Source organism: Pagrus pagrus (genome assembly GCF_965226575.1).
Source record: "Pagrus pagrus genome assembly, chromosome: 21".
Lineage (NCBI taxonomy): Eukaryota > Metazoa > Chordata > Actinopteri > Spariformes > Sparidae > Pagrus > Pagrus pagrus.
In genome coordinates, this window is record NC_140208.1 from 21740263 (window position 1) to 21768159 (window position 27897).

Here is a 27897-nt window from a genome sequence, read left to right on the forward strand (position 1 = left end):
AATCCACATACATTCCAGTTCCCAGTGTCCCCCACAGTGCTTGAAGCCCAATGACCACAGTTTCAGACAGGGTTTTTTTGGACAATATTTTTATTGCTGAAAAAATAGGTAATTATAGTTAATAATAGGTATCGGGTTTGTAGTTATAGAGGACTTAACTGTTTTGAGTTCCTCTCCGTATGTACACTGATGATATTAATTCCAGCTTATCAAAGACTTCACAATGAGGAGTTGAAGAGTGGATCTCTGTAACAGGGCTCAGCTGGATGGACCGGGTTCAGTCCCTCACTTCACTCCATGTCTTGGAGGAGTTGGACATCTCTCCACCAGCAGCTGATTCATGAAGATCCAAAACTGGTGGAGCTGAACTGGACCTGGTACACTTTCAGTCCTTCAACAGGTTTTGTGTTTATGATGGCTGTCCAACACCACGCCACGAGCATTCACACTGTTCAGCTTTTGCATCACATGAATAGCACACCATTTACACCTCGACATGTCCATCACAGAAAAGCACTTAAGTGGAACAACAGAAGACAAGTGTTTAGAGGATATCACAGCCAATCAGAAGCAGAGATCATGTTCTGTGTGTATTGTATGTAAATGTGTGCATGAATCCTTTTTTCTCTCCCTAATGCTGCAATTGTGCCAGAAGGGAAAGACGTTTTAAAAAACCACGCAGACAGTTCTTCCCATATGGCATACTGCAAATGCAGCATCACACCCCAACAAACACAAGCAAAAGGAAAGTCAAACGGTTTCAGTTGGAGCTGTGATGCAGCTCCAACTGAAACCCCAACTGTTTTCTTCCTCAGCCCCATTACTGTTGGTTTCACATGTTTTACCCCCTTAACTGAGATTACTGTTGTCCATTTTGCAAAGCATCCCATCAGGTTTCAGACTGATGGCCAACCTTCTTCTTATCATTTCAGTGTGACAAAAATTCAATAATGATTTTAAAATTTGCTGCAGAATTTACGGTAGTTTCTCTTTGGGTGTCTTTTGTGTGAAGGTGTTGCACTGCTGTGTTCCAGCTTGCAACTTATATGTGGGGAATCTGACAAATTGTTATCATTTCACCACCTCCTGATTGATTAGTAACTGAAAAAACACCTGTTGTCAGATGGCGGCAGATACTTTTGTATCTGTTGTCAGATGGCGGCGGATACTTTTGTATCTGTTGTCAGATGGCGGCAGATACTTCTGTATCTGTTGTCAGATATTGTCTTGCGCATAACCACACCACCACTCCTGATATGACAGTCAAGGCAGTAACATGCAATGTGAGCATGATACATTTTTGTACAACTGTCAATGTGGTACATGGCCAATGACACAAATCTGATCAAATCAGTTGTTTGCAGAACTGGTAACTTTTATTCTGGCAACTTGGCAAAACATTTTTTTGTAAGTTTGAAGATAATTATAGGATATATCTTTGAGTTTCTCTTTGAGTTTGTCAGATTTCTATTAGCTTCCTCCAAATTAGAGTAAACTATGCCAGTAGTTATTTATAACTTATAAGTAGTCTTATTTGAAATACACAGTTTCTGATTGGATTCGATTTCAAATTGATCTTTCATGATGCCTGTATGGACAGACAGAACAACCTCCATCATGTAACTCTCTTTAAAAATGAAAAAGGCAGTATTTTAAAGTGAATACAATGCAGGAAGTAAGCTAACAATGTTTCTGAACAACAATGTGATTAATTAAGTGAACCAGCTTGATAATTAGTCAACTTATGATTTGAAGTTTCATTCCAGTTGAACCGTTATGCTGCCAAATGTATTTGAAAGAAGATGTGATTTATTACAGCTGATTGACAGTGTACAATATGCTTTGAAAATGGATGGCAGTAATGTGCACACATGATTTGTTGTTTATGATCTAAAACATGTTACACCACTTTCATGGTCCTTCAATGTAGATTGAGTGGTCGGGTACTTTGTCTAAAAGGAGAGAGAATTCTGCTAAACAGATGTCATAAACTGGTTATTTGAACAGTGCGTGATCAACAAAGAAAGAAAAAAAGAAGAATGTTTCACTTAGTACCCAACAACCTGTCCAAGACGTGGAGAAAGAATACAAATCATGTTCTGGCCTCTAACGAACCTGTCCTGCTCATGAACAGATCAACTGAAATGTAAACCAATGAGTAGAGCACATAGAGAGCAACACACAGCCCGACCCAACACACATTCTGTTTGACTGTCTCATCTGATTACTGTCATCATCATGTTAGTTTGACATTTGCATCCTAATCATCAGTGGCGAAGAGTCAGAAAAACATTTGCTCAGTCTGACTGACAGAGCTTGACTGATACTGCACACCAAAGTCGTCTATTCGTCGATCAGTCTGGCCGTGTCAGTGTGTACCATTGTGATGACACATGTGATACAATATGTTAAGTAAATATTCCACAACAAGACTCTTTGTATCATATTTTAGTCCTCAAGACTAAAATCTAATGGTGTCATATCAGTTTCCAGTATGGGTAAATGTGCATCAAGGTGATACTGAGACATTCAGAAGCAGAGGAGGCAGGCAGTGTTACTCTTTACTGACTGTACACAAAAATCAGTCCCACATTACAATCAGAACACATCCACATTTGGCACTATTCTTATTTCGTTTGGCATCAAATGTTAAATTTAAGTCCCCAGGTCTGTCATAGGTAGAGGTCAATAAAGGTCTAAATTACCAAATTGGTATTCCTGCATGTTTTAATCCATTTTCTACTAATTGCATTTCCTTTTTGTAACAATTTGTCCTCTTCTTATACCCTATATGACAGCCATTGGTGTCTATCCACTTCACTGTGGTATAAAAATCAAATGTAGACTTGAAATGAGCCTGGAGGGTACCACTTTAATTATCACACACCTTGACAGGATATCCTTTACAAAAGGTTTGAATCAATTCATTTACATTTGAATTATGCATATATGTTACATATTTATGAACTAAAAGAAAAACAAAAAAAACTTTTACTAAAATACTTTATTTTATTTGAAACATTTACAGTTTTCATTGAGTCCCTGTATTTTAAACCCCGATGAGCAACGTGCAACCACAACATAAGGGTAAAATTATTTTTCTTGCACATTGACACTAACATTGTGTTTGTATATTTAAGATTTTTTATATGTTAAATATTTCAAAATATATGTTAAACAATTTTTTATGTAGGCTGTTGATGCTCCTTCCTCCTGTGTCTAGGCCCCCTAGTGGCAAGGAGGCCCTACCTGTGTGCCTGTGCATAGAGCCAGACCAGATTGCTACATTCACTGGGAAAGCTTACTCCAATGCCACATTGTGAACATCTTGTCTGCTTTTGTTATGAAACCACTGTGTGGTAATTCAGACTCTTAATTTATAAATGTATTTATTTATTAACTCTGCCTTTTATTGTCTTACAGTCATTTTAAAATGCACAGACATAACGGAATGGAGACCAATGGCTGCCTGAAAAGTGTCTGGAAAAACATATTCAGCAATCCTAAAAACAATGCTCTGCTTCAGTTGATTGAGTTTAATGTTAAGCAAAAAAAAAAAAAAAAATCCTTTTGAGATCTTTTCCAAGGAAAAAATTAAATAGACCCAAATGCTTGAAATCTTTTCTACATGCAGTATAATTTAAAGACGATCCACGATCGTGGATGTAGTATAGGTAAATCTGCCCACCTCCACAAAAATATAATGTCTCAGTAACATTGACTGGTTTTGTGATTGTTACACTGACTGAAGAAAATTAAAGTAAAAACTTACATGAATATGAGTCAGCTCATTAAACCTAATCCACCAACAATGCCCTGTTTACAAATGCATGATATGATTTTTTTTTGTTAGCCATGACACAACAGGCTAGAAACACATAGAGGAGATTCACAAAGCTGCCGGAATGATCAATAATCAATATTCGAAACACAGAGACGACATGGAGACATCAACAGAAAATAAGGCAGTGATTAAAAAAAAAAAAATCAGTTCTCTAACTCTTGTAAACTTCCTTTAAAAGACTCCTAAACTTTCACTTTGATAATTTCAAACAACTGATCAAGTTTATTTAAAAAAAGCAACAATTTTAGAGAAAATATCGTATTCCAATAGCTCCCGCGTCTTTTGGTTCAGATTAAAATCTTAATACATCTAATTGAGCTAATTTACAAAAGATCAGGATTTCCATATTATTCATTATATTCATATATTACAAGCAACATAAACTGAAGAAGCCTGTGCATATTATTGATGGTTTGTTTTGTACTGGAGCGGTGAGATTTAACATGGCATATTATAGTAGCTCCAATGTTAGTGTGGAGAGCAACGAGTGGAGTCAGTAAACCTGTACAGAGTGGCACAAAAACAGCTGAGCATTTAACGATGATAAAGTTAAAATGATTTACAGCAAATGATTGAGTTATGAAATCATTAAATCGTCTGACAGACAGAGAGCTGTGACAGAGCGTTTCATTAGCTGTCATCAGTGGAAAGTAGGGTTAGACTAATACATAGGACTGCCTGCAGATCACACTGAGGTGAGGGTCCAAATTTACTTCAGTTCTTCTGTGACGTCTAATACCTGCTGTGAAAGCTTCGGTCTATTACTTTCAGTTTCTGTTGTACTTTAGTTTTGCATATTACCAAACTCGTTTTGACTTTTAAAATTCCCCTGAATGGAATGAAATAAGTTGGTGCATTGATTTGAAATGAATCAAGTTACTACAAACCAGACAGTGAACCTGCCCTGCCCGCTGTCCATCTCTGGGTGACAGGCCTCCATACTTTATAGTCTATCCAGGGTTGGTTCACCATGTAGTCATTCCTGGTTGTAGCTGATATATCAAATTCAGGATACAAATCTTAAGAAATATTTGCACAACTAATCTGAATTTGAGATTGAAGGTTCATTCTAGAAGTGGGGGTAGCAGTTTGGAAAAAAAAAAAGTTTACTTTCCAGAGCGATCAGTCACACCGTGTGGCCTTCAACTGCAACTGAAACAGAGTCCAACAGAGAAGGCCATGCGATGTGGCTGAAAGCTTGGGGGAAAACCGTGAATGTGATTTTATTTCTTTTTTGTCAAACTCAATTCATTTTTTGGAAAAGAGGAGATAATAAAGTCATGATTGCAAGAAAACACTTTGCTATCTCACGACATGACAAATAATTTGTAGCAACCAAGGCTGCTTTGGGCCTCCATAAGTCCATCACAGCTAAATGAATATTATTGGTTTCAATGGAAAGCTTTGGTCTTAGTACAGTTTCACTACACCTTTGACATGACATGAAACTATTAGAATCATCCAATGTATACAGATTATCAGCAGCATCAGTTATTAGACTAACCCAACCCATATTAGCCAACCCTACCATATATCACTTACACAAACAAAGTAAAAACAAGCAAACCAGTTAAGATGTTGTCTCCAGCTCAGATTAGTGTAAAAGGGATTCCAGTACTCTGACATATACCAACCCCCCAACAAAGATAAAAAAAAATCAAAAATCAAAAATAAATCACATATAACCATTCAGTTGCTGTCTCTCTTTCTTTAGCATTCTGTCAGCCAACACCTATTAAAGCAGCATGTTTCAAAGATCCTCTTACTACAATCGTAAAATCCTCAGGGGAGTCATATCGCTTCTGTCAAATAAAACAAAGCAAAAAAAAACAACTTAAAAAAATCCACTACAATCCTCTCTCCAGAATTTGGGGGCGTTTTTTCCTATTCTTGTCCAGTTACCAATCAATTAATTACAATAAAATAACTTAAAGTCATAGAATAACTCCTGGTTAAAGGGACAGTTCAGGCTGTATGAGGTACTTATTTATAGTCAGTGTATTACCTACAGTAGATGGTCAGCAGGCCTATTGTTTGCAGAAGCAGCAGAGTACCAGCAGGAAAGCTAACCACTGCTGTGGACGGCTGCAGCAGAAACATTTATTTTAGCCACCTAAAGAAAAAGCCCACCAGAATAAAAAAAAAGCCATATCTGTTGAAGTCTACAATATATTTAGAATCGTTCCACAGCTTTACTGTGCCATCAGCCAGCCCTTTCTAATGTGGAAGTGAAGCCGCTGGATCCTTTTAAGCTTTCTTCAAAGCGACACAGTTACAGACACACTCAGAACAGAACACAGGACTACTGCTGCCACAATAGCTTCATTTTTTTGTGTTATTGTTTTAAAGGTTTAGTTCGGATTCACCAAAGTCACACAATAACACAAACCAACAAACCTATCAGCAACTGTGTTCTGCAAGGTTAAATTTCTGTTTTTTGTCAAAGGAATGTTGCGGCTTTGGAAAGAACAATATAACGGCTTCAGTTCCCTATCGTAAGAACATTTTGCTGCTTACGACGGCAGCACATTGCTCCTCCTGCTTCTCCAAACTGGAGCCATGTTGACCACTATCTACTATAGGTAATACACTGACTATGGAAAGGTAACTCGTATAACCCCACTTCAAAAAATTTGCACCATCCCTTTACTGCTAGAGAAAGGGCACTGAAGTCCAACCCATTCATGAGCACTTTTGATATACTTTTTGTGTGTATATCAAATATAAATCATATATATATATATATATGGAGTATGAATTGGGAGTACAAGATATGACAGCAATATAATATCAATATAATCCTGTTCCTAAAACTAGGGCAGAAAGACGAGCGACACCATATAACCGGAATAAACACAGCAAAAAGCACAGGCTTCAGAAAGGAAAGTGATTTAGCTGTCCAACATATACAACAATTAAAACTGCCATCGTAAAAGACAACACAACATATAAGGTCATTAGGTTAAGCAGTCAGAAACATGGCTCAAAGATCAACATTGATGAGATAAGGTCAATCATGAGATAAGATAAACATTTAGTAAGACTACATAAAACAATTGTTTAGAACTGAATAACCAGACAGCATGAGGATCACTTTGCTGAGAGGATAATAGTAGTAATATTAAGCATTTTTCCATACAGTAAATTTACCTGAGTTAGATACCTGTAGAGAGTGGTTTAAACAAAAACTCAAAACGACGACCCCACATAAAACTCAACATTCTGCTGACTTGTTTACGCAATGCTCACAAACTAACAGCAAATCTGTCAGCGGCCATTATGAATCCTAATTGAACTGTTCTATTATTGGTTTGACTGGTTTGACTGGAGAAGAATGAAGGAACGTGTTTCCCAGCCCTGGTTTGTTTGTAATTTGACACTGTACTGTAAACGTGACTGGGACTGAATCCAGTTAACCACTGTGGACCAGCATTAGCTGGACGTCCAGGATGTGGAAAGTAACGTGCTGTAGCGCGATGAAGTTTAATTGTGCTATGTCTAACAGTTTAGGTTTAGATAGTTTAGGTAGTTTTCTAGGCAGACTGCATAGTATGATAGTTCACCACACCTTAACCGAAACACACATGAAAGTCTCTTTTATTGATTCACTTGGAATTCACTTAAATTGAAGAATCAACATGACTTTCAAACCTGTGGCGTGGCCCCAAACCTGATTCGGTGGCATCATCACAAAAATCAAGGATTTGCGTCCCTCAAAACATTCCTGTGGATCCCGAGGACCCAGCTGTGATCAAAGTGCTGTTCATTTAAATCCTAACAGCTGCTTTAGGCTAATCTAATGAATTGCATAGCTGAAAAATCAAGGTAAAAATCAAGGATATAAAAGAATGCAGCTTACTGATGTCGAATTCACCCAGAGATATCAAAGGGCCAGCTATGACAGCATAGTGTTAAATCTCTGGTGGTTGACTCATTCCTATTGTGTCTCAATATACATTGAGAGCACAACCCTAACTTGAGGTGTACCAAACTACAATTTTAAAAGAAACTTGCCAGCTAATGTTTTGTGGGCATGGTATAAAAATATGTTTTTGTCAAAACCTATTTTCTATGAATGCATTGGACTAAAGGTGAAGTGACATTGTAGAGCTTGTCTGAGCATCAGTAAATGCAGCTGAAGATGTTGCGTTTAAGTACAGGGTCGTAATGCCTTCATGGATTAATTAGTGCATGTAGTGCTGCTGATCACAGGGACAACACAGCTGTCAACCTCTACTACCTCCACTTTACTCACAGACACACACACACACACACACACACACACACACGCACACACACGCACACACAACTGACCAATGGACCACCACTATCAGGTGAGATGATGATGACAATGATGGTTCTGTTATAATATTTACTTCCTTGATTGTTCCCTCTCTTTTCTGAAGGTTTCTATTTTCTGAGAAGAATGGGGGGTTGACAGGGGTGAGACAGCGGCAAAGGTCAGGAGGTAAGGAGAAGATCTGGAGGAGTAGAGCTCTAGACGGCCTCACAGAGGATCTGCTCCAGCACCATCAGCAGGTGTTTGAGGCCGTAAATGTAGCCATGATCGTGACCCTCGCTCGTGAATACGTGGGCAAAGTCAATCATCCTGACCTCCACCTCTGAGTCTCCTCCATTCGTCTCTGTTGCATCGCCTCCTCGTACTTTCAGCTTCTCTTCCTCTCTCCTTTGCCTCCTGCCACTGTCCTCCCTCTCTCCATCCTCATTCTGCCCTTCCAGTTGTGATTTGTTTCCATTTCCATTCGGTGGTGGTTGGGATTCTCCTGTCCGTTTCCATGCCGAGTTGTCTTCTTCACACAGTGCTGAGATGCTATCCCCAGAATCTGAGCCCACTGTCATCTCCACAGCATCACCATCTCCACTGTTGCCATGGAGATGACCTTTGGCACAGTGGTGTTGGCCACCTTTTGTGTGATTGGTGTATATGGTGGCCAGGCTGTAGTCCCACGGCACAGAAACCTGAATGTTGTTGTTGTTGTACTCAGCAACTTTCTCTTTCTGCCCCAGACCTTCCTGTCTTACCTTTCCCTCCCCACCCTGACTGCTGTCACCGGTGGATGACAATGCAGCAGTTTTCCCCGCAGTCGGGCTGACTGAAGGGGTGCTGAAAGGCGAAGAAATGGAGGATGAGGATGAAGACGAGGGGAGGCCCTCATAGACGAAGAGAAGGGAGCTGGCATAGAAGTTCAGCTGGTGCTGGGACTCAAACCAGCGGAGAATATGTTGCACTCGGCAGATGCTAGCTGAAATGGCATCCTTTCTCAGACTCAAACCATTATGGAAGAACTTAGCCAGGCCTGAAGGAAAGAAGAGGAGAGGAGAGTTTAAATCCTTGTGACTAACTGGCTGTTTCCCTTTATCTGCATACATGTGATCAAGTATCTGACTGAGTTATTCTGAAAAATTCCTCCTCCACTGTTACCCCTTCACTGTCAGAGGTATCAAAAGGTAGAAGTGACTTGTTAAATGTGGGAAAACACAACACACACATACCATCTTTAATGGTGTCGTTCACCAGTCCCCTCCCATAGTGCTGGTCATACGAGTCAAACGTGTCACTGCACACCTTGTACACCTGAAACAGAAGAAAGTACATCATGTTCAGAGCATGTTCGCAGCTCCTGACACTGTGTCCTAACTGGTTGAAAGCAACATTCCTGTTACTTGCAATGAAAGCGTGGCGTGGACAAGGAACAGTTGAGTAATGAAGTTGAAATAAAAGAGTTATGTGAACAACACTGTCTACTTTTAGTACAAAAACTTATATAAAAAGGTGCCAGCTGGCTAGAGTGAGATTGACGTTCATGATAACATATGTGACATGCAAGAAAAAAGACGAAAGGCAAACTAATCTAATTTTGGTGTAAAAGTTGTATAATAGTGCACAGCTAAACTCACACCAGCCTTCATTACATCAAACTGGCCAGCTATGACTGTAGATCAAACCATTAAAACTATTATAAGCCTGCTATAAACATGCAGATTATTGAGAATGATCTGTTGGTATACTTATCATAATTATATTTTCATAGTAATACTTAAAAATAAAATATAAAATGTTAAATTAAATTATATAACTTAATAAAACGGAGTACACCAAAAGAACCAATCCAAACGTAGTTTTAGGAAAACCATACCAATCATGAGACCTATGTCGATGAATCTATCTACCCAGTGCATGCTGGGAGGGTTCCCGGCACAAACAATCTACCTCATAGAACTGCAAACACATGATCAGCAATCAATCAATCATATTGGCTTTCAACTCTCTCATCATGTTGCCTTTTTTTCAAAATATGAGTTGTTACTGTTACTCAAGATAACTTCATCCAGGACCAACAAATCAATCCTTAAACTGTTTTCAAAGAACCAAATTAGCTGGATGAGAACGGGTCTTGGGAAACAGGATCTTTTCAGCCGAACAACAGCGTGTTAGTCTAAATTCATGGAGCCACAATTGAAGAACAGGCCGAGGGCCCAAGTCCCTACTGATCACCTGTGCAGAATGAGGGGCTTCATAGTGTTACCAGGAAGATCTTCTCCTGAGCACGTAACCACCCATTTTTATCTTTTCCTTTCAATCTAACTCTCCGCACCCCCACCATCATTCTTCCATCAGGAAGATCATTACCTCTAATTAGTCTCCTCTACATCTAAACAAACACACAGAGATAAGAATAGGAATTTTCTCAGCTCAGTGCCAGGCACATTCTGTTCTTAGCTCCCTGTTCTAAGATAAAAAAAGAAAAAGAGTCCAATTACTGATTTCTTGGTGTTTTTTAACCATCTAAATTACAGCTTGAGTTACTCTTACACTGAAATACTTTGGCTGCATCAAACCTCTTCAACTCCATTTACTAACCCGTCTCAAAGCCCATTGAATTAAACTCATACTATACTGGTAACATAATCCACAACAAACATGTTATGGGACTTCAGGTGTCTTGGGTCTTTGTCCTGCTGAAGCTGGACTGGGGGTCTCCTCAGAGCTTTGTTCTACCTGGGGGCCAGGGGCACTGGGGGCACCTGGCTGTCATGGGTTTCTCTCTACAGTTGCTGGGCCTCGGCCATATTGGACATTTGTGCGGACGCTTGGGGACTGGGGGCTGTTCTGTGGCAACATGGGGATCTCCTTGGGGCCCTGCAGTTCATGCTGGGGTGGGATGGGTTGTTGGGCTTTGTACAGACTTGTGGGGTCTGTGCCGGCTAGGGAGCATGGTGTTGTTCGAGTGGGAGGGGGACAGGTCAGGTGCTGCGATACCCAGAGATCAGCGTGCACCCTTTCTGGGATTCAGCGTCTCGCTCGGATTGTTGGGCCTGTGCCATCGTCTGTGGTGGACAGGGTGGTGTTGAGCTCAGGACAGGTGCTGTATGTTACCCCTATTCTGGCTGATGGTCTCAGACTTTGTGTCCCCACTGTACTGTAATTATTTAATTAATCATAGTTTTCATTAAGCATTGATGACGGTGGTTTGTCCCTCTATTGTATTAATTAATTATTTTTTGTATTATATGTGTGTATCAAGATAGCACTTCCTCAGTTCCTGAGTTCCTTACTTATTGCTTGCTGTGTATGGATGTATGTGTGGGAGGTATTGTTTTTATTGTTCTCATTGTGTGAAGCACTTTGTGTTAGTTTGATGTATGAAAAGTTTTATACAAATGAAGTCTGATAGATTGATTATCCTAACCCACTCAACTCATAAACAATTACATCGACTGGAGAGCCAAATTTTCTATGTCCGGTGAATGTTTACAGCATACATGTACTGTGCTGTGCTTTCAAGTACAATTTTGAGATATCACTCATTTTGAACTCCACAGACTTAGAAACTCTTTGGTCCTTCTGGTCATCAGACTGTACAACAACTCTCAGTTATGGCAGGGGAAACAAACAGACACACAAACTGAGGCTTGATTACTCTTTTTGAAACCGGATTTAAAGCCTTTTTAACATTTAACCACACATCTCTCTTCACAGACAGCTTTTTTGCACCCGAAGACTTTAATGCCAATTTACGTGAACAAGTTTTGCACAGACTCTTGTTTAATCTGTCATCTCTTTCATTTGTTTTTCATAGAGACAGCTTTTTGCTCCTGAAAACTTTTTTTTATTCACAATTTTACTTGGATAAGTTTTGTATGGACTCATTTTTAAATTTGTTTCAACCCGTTTCATTTTGCACAACCTACATTCAGGCACTGCTGTCTTGTTGGTACTTATAGTATTTATTTATTTCTTTGCAAAGGTTTAATCTAACTTGATATTTATCTGGCGGGTCTACTTTTCAGTTTTTTTAAGTTTTTATGGTTTTAACTTGACTGGGGGTGGGGGCGGGGTTTGTTAGACGTTAGATGTGACAAATGTTTCATGTCATGTTTGTTGTTGTAATATGTATGCTGCTATTGGATAACTAAATTTGACATAAGTCTCTCAGTGTGTCTGTCTGCTGTTTGGTGCTCAGCAGGTCGTGCACAATGAGTTGAGAGAATCAAACAGTCAAGTTCTCGGCTGTAAAACCGTCAAGCTGAAAGGGGCTCAAAAGATCTACTGAGTTATGAGGAACTGAGTGGGTTTGTTACCAAGAGCAGCACCTTTCACATAATAAATAATCATTTGATTCATTGTTCTTGTGAAATATGGATTAGTGCAGCTATGAGTTAAGCACCCTCTTTAGTTTGCCTTCATGCAAGAAAATGTTAAAGATTTGGATGTTTTACAGTAATATGTCTCGTCACTTCTCAGCCTATGGTACTGTAGCACTGATCAAACACTAAGTTCACCTCCACCAATCATTACGAAGGTCACATGAGCAATGTATGATCAGTTTACAAAAGGTGGAGACATGCAGCCATAAAGCTTATGACTGTCATTTACACAAAGGATAGAAAAACACTATCAGGTCTTTCAGGACTAACCCTCATTCAACAGGCTATTTTTCACTGTGAACAAAGACTAGTAGAAAGAAATATTTATCTTATCCCTGAACCACCTCTCCCATATCTTCACACACTTCTCACACTGAAGAGGCAGCTGTCCTCTCTTCCCCCTCTCCATAAGCTTATGTTATGTAAGTAAGGTTATGGTATGTGTCTGTGTAAGTGGATAATTACGACCTCAGTGGTATGGAGCTCCAGGACTAGATTTGACCTGCCTGCTCGGTTTGATGAATAACTTTGCCAACTTTCTGAATACAGGCCTGGTAAATTATTATTATCATTTATTTCCTTCAGCTAAAACTATGATTTTCAATTGCAAAAGCTCAGTTTGCTTTTTCCTTTTCAGCTGAGGCACCACACAGTCAATCTGAAAATAAAAAAAGCTCAAACAATTTATCCACATTATCAGTTTCATTTTATATACCACCAAATGTTCTAGTGTTCACTGAAAACGAAAAATTGCATCGGGAGCTTTAATTTTAATATTGACAGGAAGTGGGTTTTCAAAGATTAATTGTGTAATTTTGTACTGATTAGAGATAAAATAGAGTGTATAGCAGTGTTTAACTAGTAGCCTACACTTTAAAATGGTTCATTCTAATTGGCTGAAACTTTGCAAGCCAAAATTAGACTGTTAAGTCTGTTAAGACCGAATCAGGTAAGTTAAACATGCAAAATGAAAAATAAGCTGAACAAACAACTTAACATACAGTATATAAACAATACAGTTTCCAATACACAAATCACCATTACTGCTGTGGTGTCTCCCAATAATATCTGTGCATTTGAATATAAGCTGTCCTTAGAAGTAAACCACTTTCTAGTTTAACCATTACTTTCTATTTAACATTACATCTGGAAAAGAACCTGTGCAGTTCTCAGCTGCTCCAACAGTAGTGGCAAACTTAAACTTTGAGAAAATAAAACTGAATACACAAGCTATTACTTCATGAGTGCCCCTATCTAAACCCATACACTCTACAGGCAGCAGCAGACACTGAGACACTACGACTTGCCACTGCTGTGATGGCCGCAACGCTAGATGAACACACAAATCGGCCACTGGATTCATCTATAAAAATGAATAATGAATGAATTTAATTATTTTTAATAGAGCCTTTCCTAAGAAAATGTAAATTTAACAACTAACTAAACTCAACTGTCTCTAAACGTCGCCTCAGTTTCTCCCTATGATTAATGAAAATCAACATACGTAGTTGTTTTAAAGGAAATTTCAAGATAGTTATCAGGAAATTACAGACCTTTACAAAGCATTACAGACAAAGTAAATCTCAATCTGACTGATATCAATTTAATATCGTCAGATTTGGACCTCTGAATAAAAAGTGTGATGAGCAGAATACCAATGACAGACTAGTAAACAAACAAGTCCATTACATACAAATGAAAGATTTACTAGCCATGTATAATCAGAAGATTAAAGGGGTTGAGTACAAACATTTTCCATAAATACTTCTCTGACAATCAGCCCTAACCCCAACTTGGCTTTTATTTGAATTTTGTTAGGTCCAGTAAATTGTATTAATAAGAAAGCCTAATATCACAGATCACAAAGTACTTTACAGTTTGTACAGCATACAACTTAATATAATTTTAGTAATTTTATCTGTTTGTTTAAATATCTCAGAATATGCCAGGTCTTATTATATTACTTACTATATTCTATTAAATGAAAAAAATGTTTTGTCAAAAAATGTGTTATTCTCTGCATAGTAACATCAAAAGAAAATCATTCTGGTATCTCTGATAAAGTAGCGGCACCATTCTCCTTTTCATCATGATGAATGTACCATTAACTTCATAGAAATTTTAGATATAGATTAGAATACAGTTAAGTCAGTTCATTGCGTAATTTTTGTTTGTTTCTTGCTGCAGGCAGGAAAACCTAAACCGTGACATGCTGATGACGATACTGATGGTAAGCTGCAATGGAAACTGATCAAAGCGATAAAGGCTTAGCTAGACGCTCTTCCTTTCTAACAGATAAGAAGTTCTCTGTTTCTTTCCTGTTATCTGTCTGTTTCCCCCATGTGGACACACTAATGAGACAGTGGCATGATGCGTGCTTACTGCTCTACAGCCTGAGCTAAGTGTTAGAGACTCTACAGGGATCAACAACAGCTATTTACATGGACGACGGGCACTGCGTGTGTGTATGTGTGTGTGGACTCAAACACATAAGAGGGTGAATTATGCACTGTTCAGCTTAGTCAACAACCTTAACATATTTCACATATCACATGGGTTAAACATTGACCATTCTCAGATTGTTCAACAGCATTTTATCGTGATCTTCACTGTGTATGAAAGGTAAGATAAATTACTCTGTTACTGTGTTACTAGGGGTCGGGTATTTGGACAGAACCTGTATGTACTATCTTGAAGTCCATTGCAATAAGTATATGATGGAAGGTTAATCTGTATCTGTTATGAAGATTTGTCTTGTGAATTTACTAGACAATAAGGGGGACTACGCAACTAACTTCGATAAGAGAAGTCATTGTTAGACTACTCCATAAATACAATCCAGCTATAAGGGATATCGATACCTGCTGCTCTTTCTGTGAATTAAATTCTCAGACAACTGTGCTTGGTTTAAAGAATTATTTTAGTATACTTATCTATTTTGCTCCTTTTGATCTGTTTGTTCTATGAGTTTTGTGTTTCTGTGATTTCCATATGTGCTACATGGCAAGTTGTAAACTGTTTTGTAAATGTAAATAAACAAAGTTTATTAGCAACGGGATCACACCAGCCACACGCCATCAACATGTTCACATTCGGACCCCTGACTAGTACTACTCAGTAGTGATTGCTAGATTGTTACATGAGTACACAAGACTCACGTGTTGGACTACACCCATCTGTAATGGCCCCTTCCCTCCCCATTACCTCCGGTGCTCTTGCTCAGACCGCACCCATCTTCAAACTCATCTACACCCCTGCAAAATTTCATGACTGCATCTTGCATGTTTATGATGCTATCGTGCTGACAAAATCTGTTCACGGACAGACATACATATAAACACCTGGCAAAATACTCAAAATCGCTTTTTTGGAAGTTCCCGCTACAAAAGGTGTCACCATTGTACATTTTACAATAAATTATGTAAAGACAACAACAGCCATGCTGTAGCTGCTGGTAAATATTGTATAAACCACACTCTTAGTTCAAATTTGACTAAAGATCCTACACAGCAGCAGAACAGGTCAAACTCACCCTCATGCCGAGAACCAGGAAGCCGATCTCCTCCATCAGTGGGTATTTTCTGATCTGCTGTTCCCGTTTCTCCTGCGAGGCGAACGGGTCGTAGCTCCGCTGGCCCAACTTCACATCCATGATGCACGGCTTGACAAAGCGTCGAGTCACATCCTCCAGCTTCAGGTACAGGTCTGAGGCAGTGGCAGATGCAAGAGCTATGATGTGCAGTACAGTCAATAGTACTTATAACACGTTTCTGATATGATGGAGGTTCTTTCTTGACAAGACATCTGACAAGAGAACTGTTCACAGTGCGATGTAGATAGAGGTTACTGTAGAGTTATGAAACCACCTCATGGTATGTGGCTTGTATAGCTAAAATTGTACTAACTAGTGCGGTGCCTGTTCAAAATGAGCCTGTTCAGAATTGGCCTATTGCTGGGCCTCTGGTTTTGATGCTAGCAGCTTGTCTTTAACTCACTGCAATGTGTTACTACACCAAGTTGTTACATCATCATCGCCATTTTGTTCTCACGAGATGTGGTGCATTGCTCCATCTGATAACCTCATCCGTCGTGTGTGATGTGCCATTACTTTAAAATCTTGTTTTGTGTGCATGTTTAAGAGTAGAGAGAAAAAACTCTTTTGACTTTTTACTTATGTGTGGGACACAACCCAAACTTGGTTAGGATTGTAAAAGTCCTGTAGCGTGAGCCCAGCCTCGGTCTGCAGGGCCATGAAGCCAGAAAGCTGAAACCACGCTCCCGCAGCTGCACAGAGCGGTGTTCACTGTTTATTCAAACTTTATTAATATTGAACGTGTCACATGTACACATTACACCAAATTCAACACTATTTTCTTGGGCCCTCAGCAACGAACCTAACAAGTGTGTAGTAGATCGGATGAACGGTTCACAGTTTATGAAGTCATACAGACAGCGACTCCTTTCTTTATAGTTAGATACCATCTTTCTACCTTCCATGAAGTTCCGCTCCAGATTTCCTGATAATGTTGATGAGCCACCAGAAATGTTTTAACAAATAACATAATTTTATGGTCAGACCTAAAAAGAAATCTGTTTGCTATTGGTAATTGATTATGGCTGACTACTAATCAGGCTCCCATTCTCTGTTTGAGACAGAACGTTGACCGTTAAACAGGAAGTAACACTGGCTGGAGTTTAAAGAGGCTTCAAAGTGAAACTGATTGCACTTTTGCACAGCTGTCCCAGGGTAACCTATCCCAGCATTTACTGTATAACAGGTACTTGCAGAACAGAAATGCCAAGCTGGATTGAATCATTTAGCAACAACTGTAAAATGACAGCGTGTATGTTAATCACTATTGAAAAATCAAGATTGTTTTTTAATATTTTCATGTTTTTACCCCCAAAAAACAAACTTTTAAAGTCATGATGATGTGACATCATCATGACTGATGATGGTGTTTGGGTCTGTACGAAACAAACATGTTTTCTTACATCTGGAGAACAAGATGTTTTTGGTCAGGACATCTTTGCAGCACTGCTGTACTTCATTATAATTCTGTTTGTCACACAGTTTACCTTTATCAAATAACTGCAGCTTTTGCAATTTAGATATTGCACTTGGCCATATTGCGATGTCAGTAATATTTCAATTAAATTTGCAGACTTAATATTAATAAGAACAGGTAATTAGTCTGACCTGCATGTAATTTTGGACTTGGTAAGAGAGAGATGGGTACACACACAGTTCAGTCTCTTACCATTGGGGCTGTCAGGAGAGGACCAGGTGCCGTAGTACTTGGGCAGATGGTTCTGGAGCTCCAGAAGGCATGGATCACAGCAGTCCTCTGCATACACCTAGGACACACACAGACACCTATCAAATATCACACGACACGGAAAAATATCCATTACAAGTTCCCATAGCCCGAGGTATCATCCAAGTCGCTTGTTCTGTCTTGTTTGGCAATTTTCCTTAATAAATTACTTCATCATCAAGTATCAACTCTCTGGCTGGTTAGTTTTCTGTTGATTGAAAAATCAATTTATCAACTACATATTTCATATATGTAAATATATATGTCATTTACTTTACTTGCACTTTTAATGATTAAGTCCTTTCATTACCAGAAAATTACTTTTGATATTTAAGTACATTTAAAATATGGGTGATTTTCACTTTTACCAGAGTAATATTTAAGCAAAATATCTTGACTTTTGGTACACTGTTCATCACTAACACATGGTTCAATACTATACTACCATATGCAATGCAGTGTCAGTGCCATTATTTTTATTTTCTTCAAATGTTTATATTTCTTAATGAGCAATTAGAGCTTTATTAGCATGAAAATGGTAAAAAGTACATACAGTATTAAAACAATCCCATGTTGTAAAATGTTGTTATTCTAAACCTTATAGAGAAACAAATAAATATAAAACTGCTGGTAGATGTTACAATTTAGTATTAGCGATTTTTCTCCCAACTGTAACTAGATTTACGGCTCTGTGCCGGATGCTGGGTCAGTGCGTGAGCTGTGTGTGTTGTTGGGATTAGGTTTGATTGGTTTGGTCAAGAGACGTGCACACATGATGCCATGACTCATTCCTGTTTGTATGAGAGTTGCTGAGGCTGACAGTGCTGCTAAGATCTAAAGCAAACATTAAAGCTCTGCAGCAGCAGACACACGTGCCGCCATGTGATCACACAGACCCATAAGGAATGCCTGATATTTAGACTGATTATTAGTCATTTACATTTCACCATTGGTCAGTCCACTTTGTAGTAAAAGTACTGTTGAACTAGACAGTATGTGAGTCACAATATATATAAATGGTCATAGAAACATACAGAAACTTAAATTAAATTAGGAGCGCTACTCCTGATCAGTTCAAAGGAAACAATTATAACACTACATATTGTATGCAGTGATAGTTAACATCCATGTTTGTGCAGACTCAGATCATACTGTGTATGTTTATGGAAGGAAGACTTTGAAGGAGTTTTCTTGCTCTGCGGGGTCGAGGTGAAGTCTGAACAAGTGAGTCTTGAGTCTTTTGCAGAAGATGGCGAGTGATTCTGCTGTCCTGATATTGGTCAGACGGACGTTCCACCACTGGGGCATCACAACAGAGAAGAGTCGCGACTTCGCTGAGCAGCCTTTGTTTGCTCTCAGCGACGGCAGTACCAGCCTGCCAGCTGATGAAATAGAGCGAAGTGCTCACGCTGGGGTGTGGTCTGACCAGTGTTTGGAGGTAGATGGGAGCAGTTCCGTTGATGGCCTTGAAGGCCAGTACCATCGTCTTGAATCGGATGCTGGCTGCAACAGGAAGCCAGTGGAGGTCATGGAGGAGGGGGGGTCACATAAGTCACATGAATTTGGGTAGATTAAAAACGAGGCGCGCTGCAGCGTTCTGGATACGTTGCAACGGTTTAGTTGCAGAGGCTGGGAGTATAGCCAAGAGCGAGTTGCAGTAGTCCAGGTGGGAAATGACCAGTGATTGAACCAGGAGTTGCGTTGCGTCCTTTGTGAGGAAAGACTGGATCCTGCAGATGTTATAGAAGGCAAATCTGCAGGATCTGGCCACCGCGGTGATGTTGGGGGTGCAGGATAGTCCGTCGTCGAGGATTACGCCCAGGTTCCTTGCAGTCGATCAAGGCGATACTGTGACGTCCTCAACACTGACTGACAGGTCCATGTGAGGGCAGTCTTTCCCCGGGATGAAGAGGAGTTCAGTCTTTCTAAGACTGAACTCCTCTTCATACACATCTTACAAACACATTAACACATACAGTCACTTGACCTGATGAGACACTGGTCCTGACTGACAAACTGATGGTGTGAAAGAGAATCAGTTGAAACAAAAGAGAGGGTCAACAGCAACAGAGCAGCAAGCAGCTGTCAGGTTTAAAGGTTAAAGTCCTTCCTCCAAAGAGTCAACAGGGAGCAGCTGAAAGGTGAGCTCTCCCGACCTCCTCACCTTTGCTTCTGTCTCGTCTCAGAGATGTAACTATGATCCTAACTTATGATCCAACCACACACACAAACACCCCCACAGTGGTCTTATGGGCAAACAAATGAAGATAGATATAGATATTACCATGCTGTAAAACTGCATCTCTCGTGGACCTCTGGGTGGAGGCTGAAGCTGCTTCAGGACTGTTCCATCTGGATGCTGCAAAATACCTACAACAAACACAAAGGTTGTGCTCAAAATCAGAGTTGAGTTATATGAAGTACACTGTAAGGATTTTGGTGCTTGAAGCAGTAAAGGGTAATAAGTAACAGCTGACAAAAGGACCCAGTCATCTGGCTACAAGTCTTGTGTTAGCCTATCAGTGGTACTGTGCTGCTGAAGTACAGCAGCAATATGATTTTCAGAAACATCAATAATGGTCATCACAGTTCAGTCAGAAGTAAATAATTGTGAATGGAAAACATGTTATTCATCTAACCGTAAATAGTTAACTGTGTTCACTGCTTTCCAACACCAATGTTAAATATTGAATCATGAACTCTGACATTTATCAAAACACACACACACACACAACTTGACAGCAGCAAGAAAATGACAAATAAAGAGAAGTGGAGACGGAGGGAGGACATAAAGCACTAAATGTAAATGAGCAGCATGAGCAACTTTGCCCTTAATATAGATAGGACAAGTACATATTGTATGCAGTGATGTGGGGTCAGGGGAGGCATTAATGGGATTAAAGGTATTTTAGAGATGACTATTGGTTCACACAAAACATTAACACGATGAGATTTTTGCTAAATAATCACAATGTGGCTCTAATGACTAAGTGGATAAAGTATTAGAACAAGTAGAACAGTCTGGTGAGTTAGGAAAATGACATCACTTTACCGTAAGGCAGCCTTTAAAACCAGGAAAAGACAACACCTATGACATATTACCACATACTAATATCCAAAATGTAAGACTGTATATAGTCTCATATCATGATAACAATATAAAATCAATCCATTGCCCAGGTCTACAATCAATTATAATAATGTTTTACCCTCCAACTGTGTCTGCTTGGTGCTGGGCATGTAATGTACAGTGGGCCTTACAGACAAAACTCAAAACATCTGCCAAAAACAACACTATGAGTGGTGAGAGACAGCTGAGCAATGAGCTAAAATAAGTGTTTTTAGTAGGCTTCAGTACACCATACTCATATCAATGTGAGGAAGGTTGTCGTAGATGTAGATTACAGTGAATCTGTGTGATGTGAACAGGTTTCAGTGGGATTATGTTTCACTAGGTACACAAGACAAAGACAGACAGAAGGAATAAAAGTCTGTATGGACCGAAAATCACTATCACATGGATCTGCCTGTTGTATGTGCGTTGGTGAAGCAGTTAAGTATGAGTTATGAATGAACATAAACTCAACCAATTAGACAATAAGTTAAACCTCCTACTCACTCACAGCCACTGAGTCAGTCAGTCAGTCAGTAATGAGACACACCAGTGTGCCATTTAATCATGCTGCCAGTTACACATGTGTCACTTCAATAAGAGAGCAAATGACTTACAAACACATCAACACATACAGTCAGCTGACCTGATGAGACAAACTGATGGTGTGAAAGAGAATCAGTTGAAACAAAAGAGAGAATGAACAGCAACAGAGCAGAAAACAGCTGTTAGTTTTAAAGGTTAAAGTCCTTCCTTCAAAGAATCAACAGGGAGCAGCTGACAGGTGAGCTCTCCTGAGTAACAGTGCTGGACTTTCACCTTTGCTTCTGTCTTGTCTCAGAGAATGTACAGAGAACTACATAATGATCTAGCCATAAATACAAACACCCCCACACTGGTTTTATGTGAAAAAACAACTCTGATTTGCATGGAAAGTTTCAAGTTTCCTCACGGTGCTGCCAACTCCTTCTATCCTACAGATATCACAGTTTGATCTCAGGTCAAAAAGTACTCCAGTCATGCTTCTAATGATGTTACATGACAGGTGGTAATAACCCACTGACACTAGTTATCCAAGATTCAAAGATGTCAGGCTGTGTGAAGCCATGTACCCCAAAAAGGGCCAGACTAAGCTGAATTACAATACTACAAAGCAAGCTCAACAGAGCCAGGCTCAACAAACCTTAAACTCCAGTCAGAGAGTGAGTGTCACACTGTGGTTGTTAACCTGCTTTGTTAACACTTTCTTCTTCAAACGTTGTGTATATTCACATAAAAAGGGGCATTTGGTGTGTCATTTAACCTTTCTTCTGCACAAAATACAAGGAAAACACTATTTCCAATGAAGAATATGAAAAAAATATTACAGCAAAAAGCAAGACTGTTGCAACAAATGGGGTAGGAATGCCAGCAGAAAAGTAGTTATTGTATAAATTTGAAATAATTATTTTACCACTCACTGTTAATGCCTACAGATTATTTCTAACGTGAAAACTGCTCACTTTTGAGCTCTCAAACTGTGAACCTGATACAGCAGGAACTGCATTTAGGTGTGACACTCACATATGGAATGATCAATTAGTGTCATGGTGATGGGGATCGAGCCAGGTTAACAGAGAACCAGGTCATATTCAGTAATCTTGAATCATATCTCAATCGCAATATCTAAAAACAATCACAATGTGAGTCTTATTGTTTCTTACCAGATAGCCCAGCTCGATTTTAGATTACATGTTTGAGCCTGGCTCTTTAACTACACACTGTTTAAGAACCGACTAGACAAATACCTATTCCCCTCAGGAGCTATTCCAGGGAGGAGGAAAGTACAACCAAAGATTAAATCAGATCACTTGTAAGAGAGTGGGAATGACACCACTGCTTCAGTCAGTGATCAGTGCAAACCTTCAAACTTTCAGCCCTTTGTGGGTCATTACTGCCCATCACTAACACACATTTAAACAAAGACCTGTGGTGGAGAAGCTTGGGCAGAGAGCAGTGGGAGGAGATGTGAGCAGGATCATTTTCGGTCAGCAAGAGAACAAGCTGAACAAGATTCAAGAGCTCGTTCTACAACTGTAGAGGAAGACTGCTGGGTGTTGACCGAGTCTTAGCACTGTCAGTATGAGTTCTTCCTGCTTGTTAAGTTGAACTTTAGTAGCCTGTGTTAATGATTGTTCACTACCAAGCCCAAGTAGAGACTAAGATAAGATGATTCCACATTACTGTCAAACATACTGTTTCACTGATTCACCATATTCAGAAGAAATCCTCACACAAATATTTAACAGATTACATAAGACACAGAAACCTTCTCCACATTTGCACTCTATTATTCAGATCCCATTATTGCTACGGTTTATTCCTTTAACAGAGAACGCTTGCAGGATTCATGGCACTAACTTTTGTTTTATTGTTTGATTTGCATTCAGCAAAAGTTAGCTGCTATATATAAGAGATCTTACAGCATACGTTTGAGTCCACAGACATTTTACGTGTGTAATCTCTTATTACCACCAAGAGGTTTTGTTTTCACCCATGTCCACCTGTTGTTGTACTGTCAGCAGGATTACACAAAAACTACTGATCGGATTTCCATCAAACTTGGATGGAGGAAGGGTCTCAGCCCAGAGTAGACCACATAACATTTAGTGTTGATACAGATAAAGGGATAGATCCAGGAACTGTTTCTCACTTTCTTTAACATGGTCAGATAGGCCCTTTTTTAACATTGAAGCAATTTTCATAGGGAATAATGCATAGATCTTGACGAAAATACTCCCATTTGGGTGGCTGGTATCTATGAGTGAGTACAACTTCACACAGGTCCTAATAACAATCTGGATCTAGCAGATTTAAATATGTTTTCATAGACGGGTAGTCTTTTTGCAGCTACTATGTGGTAACAAATTGGATATTGGATTAGGCTTGATTGAATGAAAGGAGACTATTGGGCCTTGGCAGAGGTCTGTGCCCTACTGAGTGCCATTCTAGTTTTCTGTTGTCGAAAAGCAACTGGCAAATAAATGTAATGTAATATAACACAGAAAACAGCTTTAATTGATATGAGAAAGAGAAATAGCATATATCTTGCGGTGCATGCTGCAGGGTGTTCCGCAAATTGAAGCGTCAAAATCCGGTGGCCAACCACATAAGCTGGCGATCAAGCTAAGACTGAAGGCACAGTGGACTGTAATGAGTCATGTGTATTCACTCAGTTTGACGTTGTGCACCAGTTTAAAACACATCCGTGGATGCCGACGATCACTGTAGGACCGCCCTGATTAACTTACTGTGGCAGAGGCCTGACTAGAGATCACAAGCAGAGTAGAACGGGTCAGTAACAGGTAGTTATTTAGCATGGATAAAAACTACAGAGGGAACACAAACAACATTTCTCTGTGTAGCGTTAAGTTTCCCTTTCACTTCGGTTTGGTCTTGTCCCCCAGTTTAAAACAATGATCTGCCTCGCATCCTGGTTGTTTACTGTTATTTTTGATCCATCGATGAGGACAAATGATCACTAGCAGGACCAGCATGCTACTAGCATAACAATATAGCAGCTTCACCTTTCGGCAATGTGACCAACACGTCACACAGACGGACCATGGAGTGACACTCCCACACCGCCGCACTACTGGATTTGGTGTAAATGCAGCCTAAATATGAATTTACAGCTCAGTCGCCTGAATAGATTGCTAGCAGTTAACATTTCTGCAAAGCAGTGCTACATTCACATTTGTACGTGTCATAGGATATGTACTGTGTTGACATTTCTACAATATATGTCATATCACGTTCACATTACATGTTTATGTAATGTCTAGGCCAAAAGACTGCCAAGCCAGTGACACCATTAAGCATGTGACAATATGAGACTTCCATGCGAAGGCTATACTCGCCAAAATAATTGCAATTCACGATATTATCTCGATAATCATCAAAACTGGCTTAAAACTCTTAAAATGCCACTAAAACATACTGGAAATGTGTTAACTAACATTTTGTTAATGAACAAACATTTTATGGCATCACAGATAGGACACACACACACACACTTATTTTGAGTGAGCATCCTTTTAAGTAAAAAAAACAATCAAAATATCTCATGCAAGGTAATCAGATATCATTTGGTCCCTCTGCATAAGTAAAGGACACGTAAATGGGGGGCACCTCATCTCCCTGTTGCTCTTTAGTTTGGAATTTGTAGTATTTCCACACATCTACAATACAATGGGTGAGTCGAGCGTTCAGCTATGTTGACATGTAGGATTCTGGAATGACCGGAAAGTTGCGAGCTCCTCAGGCGGCAGTTGTAAATAATCATGAAATCAATATAGGATTGTGAGTTATCGAGCTAGACAGCATTTTCAAGTCACTGATGTGAATTCATTCTGATTATCCCAATGATGGAAATTCACCACCATCAACTTATCCTGAGTGTTTTCATCCCGATCCACAATAAAGATCTTATCCACCTGTCCCTGAAATGATCCAGTGGTGTACTGGATCATTTCCAGCTGTGTTTGTAAAAGCAGGTATTTTAAACCAAAACATGATCTTTTCCAAACACTAACTGAATGTTTTCTGTGCCTAAACCTAACATGGCCACAAGCACAGCAGTGTACCAACACACAACTGAAAACTGAACCAAAAGACACATTCAGCTGCCACATACAGAAATGTAAACTATCAATTATCAAAAAAAGTTGCCTACTCATTTTCTGGCGATCACTTTATCAGTTAATTAACTCATCATGTTAGCTCCAGGATAAGTGATACACCATCATCTTTCAGTTCTGCTCAATTTTGTGTTCATACTGTCTTCCCAACTAACCCACAGAGGAAAACCAAAGTCCATTGACAGGCAGAAGATTATGCAGCATTTAACTGACCCACAGCACAACATAGGTTTGTCCTGGCTGACTGCAGGCCACCACGGTTCACTCTTGAGGAGTCCACCTCGTCTGGTCCACAACATACAGATGCGTCTTTCCTGGAGGTTGCATTTGATCGAGGTAACTGACTGACTAGCAACAACTTATCCATCTGAGAGGGTCCTGTAACTAACACCAGTGGTTGACTGTATCAGTTCAGCTCAACACTTCACAGAACAACACACTATAGAGGCTTTGATACTGTCAGCTGTCCTGTGCGCATGAGGTTAGTGTGTCAGTGACCTGAGAGACCATGAGGCAGGGATGTCACGGCCATAAGTGATCTCTGTTTGATCAGAGTTAGTGTGGGGAACCACATGCGAAGATGCAGTTGGTGTGGATCAGTACTGACTGAGTGAGACAGGTGCATTAATCCCATCTCATATACATGCTGATCTCATGGGAAAAGAAGTCACCAGGCCAAACTTAAACTACAAAATCTATCAATTTACTGTTTTTGCTGACAACAAATATACCTGGTGAAGTAAGAGCCAATGCACTTTCTGGATTGTTAGTTCATCAATTACTGGAAATACACAAAACTTACTAAACCCAATTTCACCAATAAATAAAGGTGTTGTCTACAGACAATCCTTTTCTGATAACAAACAGAGGGTGGCAGAGGAAAGTTGTGTTTTATACTCAGTTATCAGGTCTGAACAATAGAACCGAGTCAGAAGAAAAGGTGTCCAGTGTACTCACCCACTTTATCCACTCCATACTTGTGACCCGCCACCTGATGTGACAGCGGGACACAGCCGTTCAGGTGAGCCTGGCCTTGTGTCCCCAGTGGCCGCGGGCCACACTTCTCTTTCGCGGGGGGCCCGCCAGAGAGCCGCGGGGTCAGACTGACCCCAACAGCGGCTGAACTGGGGGTCAGTTCCAGTCTGCCGAGAGCTAGTGAGGGGTCCATCAGTACCTGACGCTGAGTTGTTGACATTTGTAGAAATAAAAATGACGAAAAAACAAAAAGTCTTTATCCAGGGAGAAATTAAATTAAAAAAGTAAACGATGTGACAGTATCGATTCACATACTTCTATTACGTAAGCACAGAATACAGCTCCGCACACAAATTGTTTGGGAGTGAGGTTGAGAAGCCTTCATTGAAATAGTCCAGTCCAGTCGAAACCAGCACAGCAGCTTCGGTCGTATCGGCCGTTTCCGAACGCCAACAACAGCCACTATGACAGACAGTGACACTGTCGGTACCGCCGCTGTGTCCGGGGGTGAAGCACGGCTCCCTAAGCAGCGCCAATTCAATGATTTTCATATCTCGACCAGCAGCATAAATACATCCTGGCCACATCCCTCTTCAACCAGTGTCACACACACAGGAACCACGCACCACTTCCGGTCGAAGCTTCCACAATAAAACAAACGGAGACTTTGAGACACTGCAGCGTCCCACCACTGTGTGTACCACTGCAGTAATAAAGGTGGGGGGTTCTGATATCAATAAAAAGTCGGTGTTGTTTTGCCTAAGCGTTACTGCTTGGACCAATCCTACACTTCATTGTTTAATGGCAAAAATGATATAATCGGCTCATTTATTGTGAAGGAAAGATCACCTAACTTCCGGTCTTATCTTCATCAATTTCAGCTAGCTCCGCAGCTCCACTTCCTCGCCTCAGAGAAGTAAATACTGTTGTCTCAATAATGGTGATGTTACGACACACTCAACAGTGATATTCAGTTCCAGTCAGCAAATACAGAAGCAGACATGCAGGTGTGACGCACAGACACTATACTGTCATAACGAGGCTATTCAGTCCTGGTTTTGATTGCTAACTTATCGATACTGTCCATTAGGCTGCTAAGCGAGCCGTTCCTCGCGTCACCAATGAGCAGACCAGAGGGACATCGCATCTGCCGTACAACCGCCGTCCAGACGAAGGCCCTCTCGTGGGTCATGTGCACAGAAACGATGTGTTGTCGTTTTTAAATCCATGGTATTAAAAGAAGTCGGTGTTGCCCTCCTCAGCCATAGATATCCAGGTCAGTGTAGGCGGCTACCTCTC

The 27897-nt window shown here is 40.0% G+C and overlaps 1 protein-coding gene across 2 annotated transcripts; it reads right to left on the minus strand.

The window, feature by feature from the left end:
* Window positions 1-1791: 1791 nt before the first annotated feature.
* ipmkb (inositol polyphosphate multikinase b) lies at window positions 1792-27897 on the minus strand. 2 transcript variants are annotated; one of them, XM_084342903.1, is made up of 7 exons: window positions 26914-27897; window positions 26581-26803; window positions 20117-20202; window positions 17776-17872; window positions 16047-16219; window positions 9359-9440; window positions 1792-9162 (listed from the first exon to the last, which is right to left on the minus strand). In XM_084342903.1, exons 2-7 carry the CDS (start codon window positions 26789-26791, stop codon window positions 8342-8344), a joined length of 1470 nt encoding a protein of 489 aa, XP_084199029.1. In that variant the 5' UTR covers window positions 26792-26803; window positions 26914-27897; the 3' UTR covers window positions 1792-8341. The 2 variants fall into 2 exon arrangements, with proteins under 2 accessions (XP_084199029.1, XP_084199028.1); XM_084342902.1 differs by having other exon boundaries at window positions 26581-27897.